The following is a 15,845-nucleotide window of genomic DNA, read 5'->3' on the forward strand; positions in this document are numbered from 1 at the left end:
TTTCTAGTGTTAACAACGCTTCGTGGTCATCTCAAAATGTGTTGTACAATTTTGTTCAATTTTCGCACGAGCTGGGTCATTTTTCCTTTAAAACAGTTTACTCTTGTTTTGTATATTTTCTTCATTTGTATATTTTAGTTACAACAAGGGGTTAATTAGAATTTAATGTTACTAAAGAACCTCAGCTAATCAAAAAAAAAAAAAACAGAAGAATGCATAACTGTCATTTACCATATTTTTATATCAAATCTGTAACAAATGGACTTACATTGGATTATTATTATCCGCAGAAATTTAACGATACCCAAAAACATCAAAAGGCAATCTCAGAGAATGTAAGATAATTAAAAAATGGGAATTATTTAAATTAGTTGATGTCAGGTGTCAATAATTGCCTTTTCTTGTTTCTTTAGTTTATGAGTTTCCAGATTTTTTCACTTTCAAATTGACTTGCACTTTAAGTATTTCCTCTGTTTTAGAATGAGCAAGACAATAATCTTCTAATATACGTGTTTCCTTCTTCATGGATGTCATGGATAATTAAAAGCATCAAATTAACATAATTTACAACTGGCTTCCATTCATTTCGTCATATAAACTTAGATGTGTATCAAATCGTATTGCAAATGTTCCTTAAAAGTATGTTATACACATTTTCTCCAACAGATGCTCAAGTATTCTAGCCACAGTGGGTTACAAAATTGCAAAACTAAGGGCGTTTTCGTTTCGCAAAAAATATATTGCCCTGGTGTTACACTACCATTTTCGCTCAAATTATAGTGTCATTCCAAAGTTATTGTTTATTCATAATATTGACAGTGTTCTTCATATTTGGTAATCAATTTCGAGAATATTGCACCTTTTATCTCAATCGAAATCGCCATAAACTAAACCCACTTAAAAGTGGTAAAATTAAAACTAGAAAAATTGCATCGTTTGAAGGTTTGAAATATTTAGATGACTTTTCAAAATGATTCACAGCTTCTCTAAATGCTTTCACAAATACTATGAGACGACGTTAGGACTCGGCTATAAAAACAAAATCGGGCAGTACTTATTAATAAGAAATAAGTTCTCGACCTGTGATATCACAATGAACTGAATGCAAATAAGCCTGAAATAATGGGCTGCAACTTAACAGATTTTTCATACCTAACATTTGCATATTAAATGCGTGTTTCCCAATCATATCTTTTCTCTTATCCTTAATGATGGGTTGAAGAAGAATTTTGTAAAGAGTTGTAGATATTGCTAATTTTTGTCAAAGTAGGTTCAATTAGTCTACAAAACTTATTTTTTTCCTTAATTGTACAACTTATGTTATAATATTTGAATTTGGCAAGATCGGAGAGATATAAACTAATAAAATTTTCTAAAATTGAAAAAAAAACATAAAATAACATTTAGAACATAAATAGAACAAAAGTGCAAATATATAATAACAGCAAACAAATAAATGATCTCGGAAGGTTTTGGGTGTTGGGGGAAGAAGCACTGCTTTCCAGTCTAAAAGTTTGATATTTCTCTGAAGGAAACCTATTGATTTAGCAAATTAAAGTTCTGAATTAAATATTTTATCCGATATTATTGGCAGAGTGCATAAAACAGGCTTAATAAAACACAACAAGTAACTTTATGTTTGCTAATATTTGAGTTATTTTGTCCTCAAGTATTGCAATGCCTTTAACATAAATACAAAGTATTTTATTATAAGTCTTATGTATTCAATTAAAATTTGTATTGAATTTGAAAAGAAATCAATCAACTATTAATTTATGGCATTCATTTTTTAATCAAAATAAAATTCTAAAACAAAAATAAATGAATCGAATCAATTACATTTTTAATTGGATTCAATTGATTGATGATTGACATTGAAACTAATGTAGTAGTTCAAAAATCCTTAGTTATTCCCTTTTTACTTTTTTAGTCATTTATTGATTCGAGGGACATTTTCGTGACCAAATCCAAATTTATTAAGAATACGAAAACGCCCCTCTAATCAATTTTGGGGGGTGAGTCGGACAATCTGACAATCTTCATGGCTACATCCCTTCTATTTACTAAAGTTTACACAATACAAAATTCATTCATTTCACTTTTTTTTTGTTTTGGTTTTATTTAAAACTAAAGTTTCACTTACCTGTGACAAATCCGTGTCCTCACTTAGTTTCTCCAGTATTGATGACGACGCCAATTGTGGCACCACTAGAAGCAGACCGCATAAAACAAAAATGCTTTGCCATTTCAGTGGTGCACCAGTGCAGCCACCTCTATCACCTCCTCCACTACGGTTACCAGCGAACATTTTGAGCTGACGAGGTGGGACAAAAACTTCTGTAGCAACAACACCACCACACTACAAGCAAGAACGTTGGCGACACTCTAGACTCGACACTAGCACCAATCAAACCAACGACAGACGGACACGCAACGAAGTAAATTGATGAAAATTTCGCTGGTTGCTGGTTTGGCGGACTATTATCCTTTATTCAGAGTGCTTTGTTTTATTCACTACAAATGTTTGACCTCCCTCGTAATGTCTGGTCCGCGTGTCGTCTACGACAACGACGTTGTTACGTTTCGTTTGTTTCTCAAAAAGGAGGGATATCGAATTTTAGTCTCTTCTTTCGTATTTCTGTCGGTTTTTGTTTTATTCTTTCATTCTTTGTTGAGTAGTAATGAAATGCAAAAATACACAAAAGGATATTAAATTCCTTGGTCTTTGATCCTTTTTAGTTTTTTGTTTTCTGTAATATTTTTTCCTAAATATTTAAGTGTATTCCGATACAAAACTCAATACTGCTGCTGCTGCTGCTACTGCTTCTGTTTAGGATAGAACGAAATATTTCTCACTCAAAATGATATTCAAATATTTAAAGGTTCGGCAGTTCTTTCTTTTTTTTTTTGGTAATTATTATATAAGCTTAATGTGACAAGTAGAATTTGTGTTAGCTGGTCGTCGACAAGGTGGCGGATGACGATAACATCAACCCCTCCAGTCCCTAGACATAGGACAAATCGCCTAACTTCGACTAACAAACACATCGTTCAAAACTTAAGACTTTTATTGCTTCTGTGTATTTAATGGGCTAGTATTTGCGATATTTCCTTTTTGTTGTTTTTGCTTGCCTTTTTCCATTTGTTTAGGGTATTTTTTCTTCATTTCAAAGGCACTAGGCCATATACACTGAATTATTTTTTTTTTACTCAAAGTGCATGACATGTTACAATAAAACTACAGTGGTTAACTACATTCGAAAAAATTGTCTTGAATCCAGATATTTTGACCTCGAGATTGGTTTTGATTTCAAACTTAATATTTCAAAGTCTCCTTTTTCTATTCCACACAAATTAACAAAATTATTCGCCATAATTTAAAATTATATTGGACTAAAAAAATGCGAAATTTCAGCCGCATCGGACAGTGTGTGGAGTGGCCGCATTCTAGAAATTAAAAAAAAAATGCCAACAGTGATTCGATTCTTACTTTTGATGGCTAAATCGTACTGCGAAATTAAAGAGTGTTTGAGCCATGTCTAACAACCGTTTACAAATCTAGCTAGGAAAGTTTTTTTATTTTGATTTTATTATGACTGGATTTGACTCATCTAGTAATTTCTTTATAGATTAATATAACAAAGTTAAAACTAGAAAATTTAGCCTAGTAAGTTGATATATGGGTGCAATAACTACCCAGCGAAAAAGCGTCGCCAAAAAAGTAGTGAAAATTTAACGTGGGCTTGTCAGAGGACGGATGTCGACCATTGCAACAGCCATTGCATCTTATTTGCATCACTTCTTAAGTTGTGATCCGAATTCAGTGTTTTGGATGTGAATTAAAAATTTTTGTGATATTTTGCAAAATAGATAACTTTTATAATTTTTATGATTTCTAATACATTCTACGCTTGTCTGAAACGTTGGAACTCAAATATTTTCAAAAATTCGCAATTTTTCTAGAATGGATTTAGCATTTTTTCAACAACATTTTATTTATTTGCACCATTTTAACCGAAAAAAATTTAAATTACCCATTAAAAATATGAAAAAAAAATTGAATCAAAATAACTTCCTGTGTAGTTAAAATAAAGAACATTTTGGCAGGACATCTTTTGGAAGTGCTTTTAAAGTTGTGTCTTTGGAAGAACTTCCAAATTTGTTTCCTGGGTACATCCTAGTTCTTGATTTCAATGTAAAATTTGAGTTAAATCCATCGGTACTGTCCTTCACAACCTTCTTGTGGAGTTTCGTACAATGTTATTTATGTCTTGGTTGATAAGACTCCGTAATTTCTTTATATTTAATGCTGGTGGCATTTCTGAGGGTTTCAAAACTTCTCTAAGTAGTTTCACCGCAATGTGGAACGCCGTTCGGACTCGGCTATAAAAAGGAGGTCCCTTGTCATTGAGCTTAACATGGAATCGGGCAGCACTCTGTGATAAGAGAGAAGTTCACCAATGTGGTATCACAATGGACTGAATAGTCTAAGTGAGCCTGATACATCGGGCTACCACCTAACCAAACCCAGAAGTCTTGGTGCAAGTCAGCGTTCCGTATGTACCAAAGAACATTATGGTATGCAGTATGAGGTTTTGGGGTTTTGAATCTTTACCAGTTCTTGTTTGGCAGTGCAGCCTCAAAGCCTGGAAAGTAACAAAAGTCCATGATGTTGTATAGGCGGACCACATAATTGGGCATAAACAAGATGGGCATGACGCCCTTTCAGAGAAGTGTTCAAGCTGCTCAACCACAATCCGAGGCCGTTTTTTCATCGTTTCGTGGCAATGCACGGAACATAGATTCATTAGTACACACACTAAAAAAAAGCATACCCGGTTCCATAGATTTTGTCTTTACTTTAAAAATGTTGGTATTGATTCCGAGCCAAAGAAGCGGAGAATACAAGTGAGGATTCTTTTAAGACGCAATTCTCTTTTAAATTTGGATTTTTTGTACTTGCTTCTAGGAAGCAAATTTAAAATTTTCATTTTTGCAGCTTTTTTTCGTCATATGCTATCAAAGTCCTTTAAAAACGAGTTAACGACAACTTTTTTTTTCTAAGTAAAAAACGTCTTTAAAATAATGTGTTGAAAAACATGTCCTATATTTGAACGATTTTTTGATTTGTAGTCAAGATGGAAAAAGACAACAAATTTAAAGACATTTCATTAATTTTAAAGAATTTTTCTGAATTATTAAAGTCAAGTTGACCTTAGCTCAAAAATTTTTTCTTTCGTGATATGACACCCATTTTTAAGTCAAATCGCTTAATTATAAGGACAATACGACTTCATTGAAAGGTTTATCGACTTTTGGACAAGGAAAAAAAGCTTTATATTAGAGAAATGCGTCTTCTATGCTAAGCAAAATTTGCATTCGTATTTTAAAGACATGAAATCTTTGACCTCACGACAATATTTTTTTCCAGTGCATCTGAGAACAAGTCGAACGAATAGCTTGCACTTGGCGAATATGACCGCATAAGACAAAGTTTGTCGTATTCGTTGTAAAGGTTGAAGAAAAAACGGCCCCACTTGCGAAGCAAAGTTTTATTTCACTATATTGTGAAATAAATCAGCACTTTTTTTAATTGTAGGCGAAGCCTATATGGAACCCCCCATAAATATTATAAATTGTATGTTTAACGCAACGATTTAAAAATTAATCAAGTTCTTAGATTAGTTTTTTTTTAACGAACGTTTTGCTCTCTAGTGAATTTGTTTAGTTATTCACTATTCGATTTTGTGAAGCTTTTTAAAATCAACAATTTTTCATGCGTGTTTTTTAAATTTTCAAATATGGTTAATCGGCAGTTAGTGGTTTTTAAATCGACTCAAACGGACCATTGGTTCGATAAATATCAATGTGAAATGTACGAATACTAACCGTATTTGCCCAAATATTTAACATCTAAATATATTGGTAAGTCGCTCGATGTGAACCTGGGCCTATTCCTGTTACACCAATCATTTTTTCCAGTGCAAATACACACCTAGTATTTGATAGCTAAGAGTCTTAGTATTTCAGGGCCATGTCAGAATACCCAGATTTTTTTTGTAGAAAAAGTGGATGAAAGCCAGGAAAACAAAACCAAAAATAAATCAACTTTGAAAATCGATTTATTTGACCTGTGTTCAAAGGAAATAACAATTCTGGCACATATTGCTGGCTAGGTATTTGTTGTTGACCCCTTCGAATTGGAAAATAAAAACATTTGTTTTTTCTCCTTTTTTCTCAGAACGAAAAAACAACTTTTTATGGTTTCCCCTATCTTATGTGGGAGCAACGGTGAGGTTTCATTTGGTCTTTCTTTAAGTTTTCACTGTTTCATTTTACGTTAACTTTGTCCTCATCCTGGTTCGTTCTTTCTCCGAGCCTTTTGCCTTTGTCAAGGATTCATGGCTTTCTTCCGTTTATTGCACGGTTGATGGTGAATACGAGCGTTATGTCATTTTTTGTCATAGCCATTCAACATCACACGCATACAAATAAAAAGTGTGTATGGATTGAGATACACACTCTCTCAAGAACCGAATACTACTATGATACGACACGGAAATACGTTGTAAAACAAGTGGGATTAGAAGGGAGTCCTCGGGCACGTCACGTAAGGCAATATTTATAAAAGATATAGATTTGCCTTCCCTCCTTGTGTCATTGGTGGCGTTGTCGTCGTTACAACACAATTCAAAGAGAAACGTCGCTCTTTTCTCTCTTTCTTTCTCAACGTTATTTTGACCAACATTTGTTTACTGAAATTTGCTATTGACTGAGTCACGCTGAGTAATTAACGAGAAAAAGTTTTGAAATTTTCTTTTATCCATGTTTGTGGGAGAAGAAAAATTAAGAAAAAACGAACAAATTGGCCTAAGATTAAACTTTGGTTAATTTAGACCCCGTTGTTTGTTTTTACACAATTTCCAAAGTTTTGCAATTGCAACGGGCCACTAATTTTGTTTATGTTTGTGATAGATTAGGGAATCTCAATAATTAATGAAGAATTAAAAAAATGTGTAAAAGAAACAGCTACAATTTTTTATTTATTTAATTATTACTAATTTGTTTAAATTAGTTATTATTTATTTAAATTAGTTTTTTGTAATGTGTAAAATTGTAGTGCACATCCATTTGAACTAAAAATTCTTTAAATAATCGGTGCAAGCACAAATGTATAAGAATATAAAAACACTTAATACGATTGATTGTATCGATGAAACAGCAAGAACTCGCAAAAACAATGGACTTTCGATTACAATTATTATTTAATTTTACAAAACTATATTTTTGTGATTGCTATTACAAATTTCACGATACATAAAGAGTTGCAAAGTAAATGTTTCCAATATTTGAAAAAATCGAACAATTGTGGATTGGAAATAAAATCCTCTGTAGAACAAAACTTTAGTTAACCCATCTAAACATGTTGGACGATACTATCGGATCATACTATCCCCATCATAAAAGGATCGTGATATCATAGTTGGGCCAAAAACACGTCCTTAATTACCAAATACCATCTAAAACAACAAGTCGAACCAGAAATAAGCACATTGATTTTGACTATATAGTGATGTTGGGTACGAGCAAACATCACATAATTCTACTGTAGTCAATCCAAAGTAATTTTATTTAAAATAATTGAAATTAATAACATAAATAAATGAAGTTATTTATGTTATTAATTTCAATTATTATTTATATAATTTCAATTAGTGAAATCCAAAATGCAATGCGGAAAGTCTGCTCGAATTTAAAAATGCGTGAATCGATTTGTCAATATCTTTCTTAGAACCAATATTGGATTCAAGTCAATTGTTTTTTGACCTGGGATTCTCGTGATTGAAGAAAAAAATATTTTTATGTGTTTTTGAGTTTAAGTTATATCAAAAAACTATTAGTCTTTGCCGAATTTGAATGCAAGAAGTATGATCGGGGTTGTTCTGGGTATCACTCACAGAGACATTTTACAAAACATTAATATTCCAAAACTAACTATTACAAATGTTGTCTTGAGCACAAATATTTTGTGTCCTTCCTAACATTCATAAGCGAGTTTTGCTTAGCATTGAAGAAGCATTTTTCTGATACAAAGATATTTTCCATGATCAAAAATCGATAAACATATCAATGAATGTGTTCGCACTTAAGGTGAGTATTAAGTTCGAGTTTAGCCGCTAAAATCGCTAAAGTGAAAACTATATCAGTATGAAAAATGTATGAAATTATACATATCTTTTGCAAATTTTATTATAACTTGATGGGGAAAAGCCCAAAGCAAATTTTCACAAAGTTTGTATTTCTTACAATGGATTATTAAAGAAAAGTAATCGTGAAAAAATTACGTTTTTAGCTCGAACTCGAACTTAATACCCACCTTTAGAGTTAAACGAAACGACTACAAAATTGGTATCTTTATTGTTATGATATTTTATATATCTTGTTATATTAAATTCGATCAATTTTTATAACTTGACTATCTTTCATGACTATATTATAAAGACGATTTTACTTGAAACATGGCATAATTTATAAGTCCAGTCAGAATTTGCAATTTTATGTTGCGATTAACACGTTTTTAAAAGACTTCGACACCTCACGATGAAAAAATCAGAAAAAAGGAATAAATTCAAATATATTTCCTAATATTGAGTACGTAAGTAAATGCACCCTTATTGCAATTATCCGCATCCTTGGCTCGGAAAAATACTTTGGAACAGCGATGTTTTATACCCTGCGCCACACTGTGGAACAGGGTATTATAAATTAGTGCATATGTTTGCAACACCCAGAAGGAGACGAGATAGACACAGGGTGTCTTTGGCAAAAATTCTCAGGGTGGGCTCCTGAGTCGATATAGCCATGTCCGTCTGTCCGTGAACACATTTTTGTAATCAAAGTCTAGGTCGCAGTTTTAGTCCAATCGACTTCAAATTTGGCACAAGTATGTGTTTTGGCTCAGAATAGAACCCTATTGATTCTGGAAGAAATCGGTTCAGATTTAGATAAAGCTCCCATATTTATATTTCGCCCGATATGGACTTATATGGCCCCAGAAGCCAGAGTTTTACCCTAATTTGCTTAAAATTTTCACAAGAAGAATAATTAGTACTATAGTTAAGTGTGCCAAATTTTATTGAAATCGGTTGAGATTTAGATATAGCTCCCATATATATCGTTCGTCCGATTTACACTCATATGACTACAGTGGCTAATCTTTTACTCAGATTTAATTGAAATTTTGCACAGGGAGTAGAATTAGCATTGTAGCTATGCGTGCCAAATTTGGTTGAAATCGGTTCAGATTTAGATATAGCTCCCATATTTAGCTTTCGCCCGATTTACACTCATATGACCACAGAGGCCAATTTTTAACTCCGATTTAGTTTAAATTTCGCACAGGGAGTAGAATTGGCATTGTAGCTGTGCGTGCCAAATTTGGTTGAATCGGTTCAGATTTAGATATAGCTCCCATATATATGTTTTTCTGATTTCGACAAAAATGGTCAAAATACCAACATTTTCCTTGTTAAATCGCCACTGCTTAGTCGAAAAGTTATAAAAATGACTCTAATTTTCCTAAACTTCTAATACATATATATCGAGCGATAAATCATAAATAAACTTTTGCGAAGTTTCCTTAAAATTGCTTCAGATTTAAATGTTTCCCATATTTTTTTACTAACATTGTGTTCCACCCTAGTGCATTAGCCGACTTAAATTTTGAGTCTATAGATTTTGTGGAAATCTATCAAATTCTGTCCAGATCGAGTGATATTTAAATGTATGGATTTGGGACAAACCTTTATCTATAGCCCCCAACACATTTGACGGATGTGATATGGTATCGAAAATTTAGATCAACAAAGTGGTGCAGGGTATAATATAGTCGGCCCCGCCCGACTTTAGACTTTCCTTATTTGTTGTTTTTTTTTTCAATGTAGTATTAATAAATTTATAGATCTTCTTTGCATATCTACATAAAACTATTGAAGCAAATAATAACAGAGTTAAAAATAAGAAATTATTTTTTTGTTTATCCTCTGAAAGAAACAGGTTATTTTATTAAAAGTCAAAATGAAAATCCCAGTATTTTATGATTTGCTACATCTAGACAATTTTCAGCATTTCAAAAATACAAACAATTATGAAAGAATAATGCCCATATTCATAATAATTTACTGACAGTTTATCGAAGGAATTTGTATGGTAATAGTAGGCTTAAAGTTTACGTTAACTTTTATGAATATGGGGGTTAGAATTTATGATGTTATTCATCATAAAGAAACAGGTGACTTTATAATAGTCAAGAAGAAAATCCCAATATTTTTAGATTTGATACATCTACAGATATCCCACTATTTTTAACATTTCAAAAATTAGTAATATACCATTATATATAATAATTGGAATGTCAGTTTCTTAATTTTTTTTTTTATATGGAACATTTTGTCTTGTAGAGGTGAAAATAATACTTCCCACAAAAAAAATAAAAACCTACTTTTATTATGATTAGCACATCAGTAATCATCAATTGCCATTTTTCTTTTATATTTTGTTTCCTAACTTTTAGAAATTTCAAAAAAATAAATCTTATAATATTTTATCACAAAAACATGAGCAGATACCATTACACATAAGCACTGAAAAAATATAAAGCTTTAACAATGAAAAAATTATGCAATTCGTCTTCACAGCTGCAGAACTGAAGGAGGATATGTGAAAAAGCTCGTTTATTTTGTTGCCTCCATTTTAATTCGATTAACACTTTCTACACTTAAGCACTTGTCATCTGTATTTGAAAATTCATTTCTTTTTTATTTTTGGGTTTTTATTATCCTTTTGTCTTCGATTAATTTGGCATTTTAGTAGAGTTAAAAGACACATTCACCCACAAACACTCAGCTTCCATACAAACTCACTCAGACGCACACACACACATATTCCAAAGGAGACTTTTTTTATTATTCATTGGCTTATTTGTGTTGTTGTCCAATAATGCCTCAAATGAAATTTTCTTCACTTGGATGTGCTCCTTTTTTTATATAGTATATTTGTTGTTTTTCAGAAGGAGGAGACAATAATATCAGAAAGAAAGCAATACCGACACAACCGACGTTTCACAAGCAACTGAAGCATAAGTTGCTCAAAACATTGACAATTTGGCTAGAATCAAGCCATGAATAAAAGCAGAGACATCGACTGTAGCAGAAACCTCTGCCAGAGCAAAGCAGAGAATTTTCTTTTATTTATCGCATTCATTGTTGTTCCCCATTGAAGTGAACCAAGTTGCAACATTCTGTGCTCTTATTAGGTTTCAACCCCCAAAACTCTCTTTTCGTTATAATATGTCACAGGTGAGCAGATGAAAGCAGAGAGAAATAGCTGAATTGAGAACAATTTTTGAAGAGTGCATGGGTGAGTAAACAATGCTATGGTCAAGCTTATACTTTGTTTTGGTTAATAATTTTCAATGGGACTCAAGGGGATAATTTGTCGTCATGATGTGTTGACACAAAGTGTCACTATAAAATCGACAATCTATGTTACACCTCAGTTGTTTAGTTGTTTTCACTTAGATCTTTAATTGAACTTTACAAAATATTTAATTAAACTCAAAAATAAATTAATTGACTCAACTAATTTGCTAATTAAATAAAATATCAATCACAGACATTTAGTGTATTTTCTAATTGATCATTTCATATCATTTCTCTTATTGAAGAATTTTCAATTACAAATTATCTGAACCATTTAATTTCGTGAATGAGCTACCGTGATGTAATGGTTAGCTTGCCCGCCTCGCTTACATTATGGGTTCAATCTCAGTTCCCGACCGAAAACCATAAAGTGCAGAGAACGAAGCCGACCAATTTTTGTCGGCGGCGGCTTGACGGCTAAGCCGATGTAAATTTGTCCATCAATTATACATTTGAAGTTGCTCGTATAGTAATGAGATTAATTGTATAACCAATCTTACAATCAAATTTACATTGTTTCAAATTTTCTGAGCTAAATTTTTGTAAAATTATTATAGCAGCTTGAAAATGATTGTTTGGTGGAAGGTTCAAAATTTTAGAAAAAAAAGATAATTATAAATAAATTTTTCTGATTTAAATTGTTATTTTTGATTAATTAGCGGCTAAATTTGACGGCATCGACTGGCAATAAAAGTTCGGCGGCGCGACTTGGCGGCTTCATTCTCTGTGCGTGTGTTTTCAACTTAATAGGTTCTCAGGGAATTTAAATCTTTTGAATCACCCTGAAAATATATTACCTTAATTCATTAATTGACTTTCTTCGAATTCGACTACTCGACTTTGGTAAATATCATCATAATCAAATCACGCTACATGCTTTAGTTAACTCTTAAATAATCTCAAAGTGATAGGGTATACCAACGATTCACCACACCATACATACGTACTTCGGAATGAAGACGAATCCCAATTTGGCTTTAATTACATAAGCCTAAAATGTGAGAAAAATTTTTATGCATCACTCTGAACAAATGCTCCATAAACAAACACACCTTATTCCAAATTTCTCCCATGTTAATTCCTATCATCTCTTAAATTTCTATTGAAACACAAAGAGTAGTATACACGAGTTCAGCTTTTATCTCTAATAAATAATGAGCAATGAGTCATATGAAATACATATTCACACGCATAGTTCTTTTCGTTTTGCAAAGAGATTTCGAGTTGTTTACAACATTAAGAGACATTACCCAGTATTTTTCTCTTACCAAAGGAGAATAAAGTGCAAAATTAGAAGGGTGAAAAGTTAAATTTGGTTTTTAAGTTGTCATTAACCAAGACACAAACCACCCTCATCACTTTTTTTAATGAAAATTTAAATAAATTTGTCATTGATATTGAAATAAAATTTATCACGCTAACTTGAACTGTCGAAAAACAAAAGATTTATACACATTTAAATGCTGGAGGACTCTAAGGATACTCACTTCAGCAAAATACAAAGCAATCAACTCAATCATGAGTAACTTTATTTCTGAATGCAATTAATCAAAATGATTTTCTAAGATTGTTTACAAAAAAAATGTCACTGGAATAAATCTGTCAGTGATGAAGTAAAATCACATATGTATAAACAATTCTAAAATTGTTTTTATTCAAACTAAAAACACAAAGTCTGTTAAGAAAGTAATTGATAATTGTTACATTAGTTACATTTGCTCTTAAAAAATTAATTGGGTTTTGCAAACAATAATAATTACAATTTTTATTGAATCAATAAAAAATTAATTGAAATTTGCTAATGATACCAATTAATTGTTTACTCAAGTATTGTTTTATGCCCAATTAAAACTGTGATTGATATCATTTTTGTGATTATGTCTTCAATCATTACAAAATTAATTGGATAAATAAATTTTGTTAAAAAATTATGTGAAGTGTGCACGTAGTATTAAATGGAATGCTGCTTTCGATTTGTTTCGCTTTTAAATGGAGGTAAACAAGTATATTGTAGAAAATATTAGGATTTCCATCGAATAGTTACATGCAGACATTGTTGTAGAAACATTCCGTCCGAAATAACTGATAGTCTGTAAAGCGCATTACTCTCGTCCTATATTTTTATTGTGAGATGTAAAACTTTTTAATGTAAACATTGATCGCCATCTTTCCACAGGTTACTATTGTCAAAAATGTGTATGGTTACTATTGGTAACTATTGGTTACATAGGTTACTATTGGTTACGTAGATTTTATTGGTTACATTTTAAGGCCGGTACTCTGTTCGGTTTTCGCGTTGAAACTCCATACAAAATCAAAAAATGCGAAAAATTTGCGAAATTTTTTCCATTTGTGATACTTTGTTTTTTCGTGTTGAAAAACTGACGTTTATAGCACGGCGCCATTTGCAATGTGAATTAAGAAATAATTTATTTATTAAAAACTATTTGTGCGGGTTTATAAATCAAACACGGACCATATTTTTGTTCCGAAACTATACAAAGGATCAAAGGAATAGCAGATCAATTGCCCAAGGAAAAATAAAATGTTATTTTGTAAAAACAAGCAACAACCACCAACTTAATCCAATATCGCTCCCTGTAAAATAGCGCTCCAAGGTACCTAAAAAAACGCCGCTTTCTATGTGCGAAATAATGGCTTCCATAAAAATTTTTCGCAAGAATGAACATAGTACCGGCCTTTACATGCCAAAAACATGTCTGGTTACTACTGGTTACATAGGTAACTATTGATTACATAGGTTACTATTGGTAACTAACATTAAAATGTAAACAAAACAAATTGAATATTTTAATATCTTTTGTTTACTAACATTAAATTTTTGAACAAAACTGACATTTGGGTGTACTTGAATTTTGCTGTTTTTATTTATTTATTTTATTTATTTATTTTCTTGGCGAATCCAAGCCGCAAACCCATATACGGATTCCAAAACTACACAAACATAGCAATAATTACAAATTATAAAAATTATGAGCTTAAAAACTAGAAATTAATAACAAAAATAGTATCAATAAGTGACTAAACAGAATTTGAAACAAACAAATACACAATAATTATTATTATTATCTGACATAAATTATATAAGACTTAGGGCCAGTTTCTCAATGTCTTGTTATTATTTGTCGTGTCGATAAAACAGCTGATCCCATACAAAAATGTTATTAACCGGAGGTCTATCCACCGGTTAAAATTAATCGGAGGATGAGAAACTGGCCATTAGTACTTATCACACATTTGACTCATGAATTAGAAAAATGAACATGTAGTCTTTTACGAAATGTAGTTGAGGAACAATTTAATATCTTGAGAGAAATAGGTAATGCATTGAAAATGCGAGCAACGCGGACAAAATAAGCCTTTTCTAATGAAGTCGTTAACCGAGGTATAAATATTTTCGAGGTATAAATGTACGAACCGACCTACAGAAGGTAAACAATTTTATTGTTTTTGTAATACTGCAACTACCTGGGAATTATTTTACCATGATACAGTCGTGACTGTGTTCATTCACAACGAGTTATTAACATTTTGACAACACTCACGAACAGCTGTATTTTGTCCAGTTGTCAAATGGACAAAATGCTTAGAAGTACTAAACCAGTGATGATAAACGTATTGAGTTAAACAAAACAATATATTATTGTACAGAACGAATGTACTTCCTCAAAGAAATATGAAGAAAAGCAAGCGTTTATATATCTGTGTTTAATATTTGTTATCAATATTATGTATTTTGATAGATACCCATTCGGCATATGATTTCTCCTTCGGGAATACTAAACTAGCGATGATCGTAATGTACGAATAAAAGTACCCGTTATAAGACCGGTACACCTTTCTACTTTATTTTAATTGAAATTTTGAGTTCATCACATTACACTTCCAAAATCCACTTTAACTAGATTTAAACTGTCATATGCTTTAATACATTACGTCCGCACTAGACACGAAATCTAGGAGGATTTTGGCCGAAATCCTCCTAGATCTCAGTAGATTTACAATAGGCAAATATTAGTTGGCTCGTGGAGGAGTTCAACCCTGTCCCAATTTTTTATTATAAAATGAAATTACATTATAGTTTCCTATAAATTAATTCTCCAAATAAAATAAATAATTTCATATATACTAAGCACATAGAAGGATTTCACATGCCCTTATTACGAACTTCAGATTTTCGTCTGGCAACAACAAAGTACCACTTAAATCAAAACTGAAATGAAAATTTCCATAGTTTTTCGATTTTTTTACTTTGTATTGTGTTTCGCTTCAGAAATCGAATATAGTACGCTACTTTACTGAGGAAAGTACAAAATATTTTACCATCCCTGGTACATGCCATCA

General features: G+C 31.7%; 1 protein-coding gene across 9 annotated transcripts in view; it reads right to left on the bottom strand.

Moving 5' to 3' along the window:
- Positions 1 to 11,119, bottom strand: part of Fas1 (fasciclin 1 Fas1 domain-containing) — a 95,523-nt gene extending 84,404 nt beyond the window's left edge. For 3 of the 9 annotated variants that reach the window (XM_075295643.1, XM_075295632.1, XM_075295603.1), the window contains exons 1-2: positions 10,923 to 11,090; positions 2,144 to 2,826 (exon numbers count right to left, since the gene is read on the bottom strand). In XM_075295643.1, coding sequence (XP_075151758.1) covers positions 2,144 to 2,308 — 165 coding nt within the window. In that variant the 5' untranslated portion in view covers positions 2,309 to 2,826; positions 10,923 to 11,090. The other 6 variants (XM_075295637.1, XM_075295610.1, XM_075295617.1 and 3 more) reach the window with 6 other exon arrangements.
- Between the last annotated feature and the right edge of the window lie 4,726 nt (positions 11,120 to 15,845).

Source organism: Haematobia irritans, chromosome 1, assembly GCF_050003625.1.
Source record: "Haematobia irritans isolate KBUSLIRL chromosome 1, ASM5000362v1, whole genome shotgun sequence".
Classification (NCBI taxonomy): Eukaryota; Metazoa; Arthropoda; class Insecta; order Diptera; family Muscidae; genus Haematobia; species Haematobia irritans.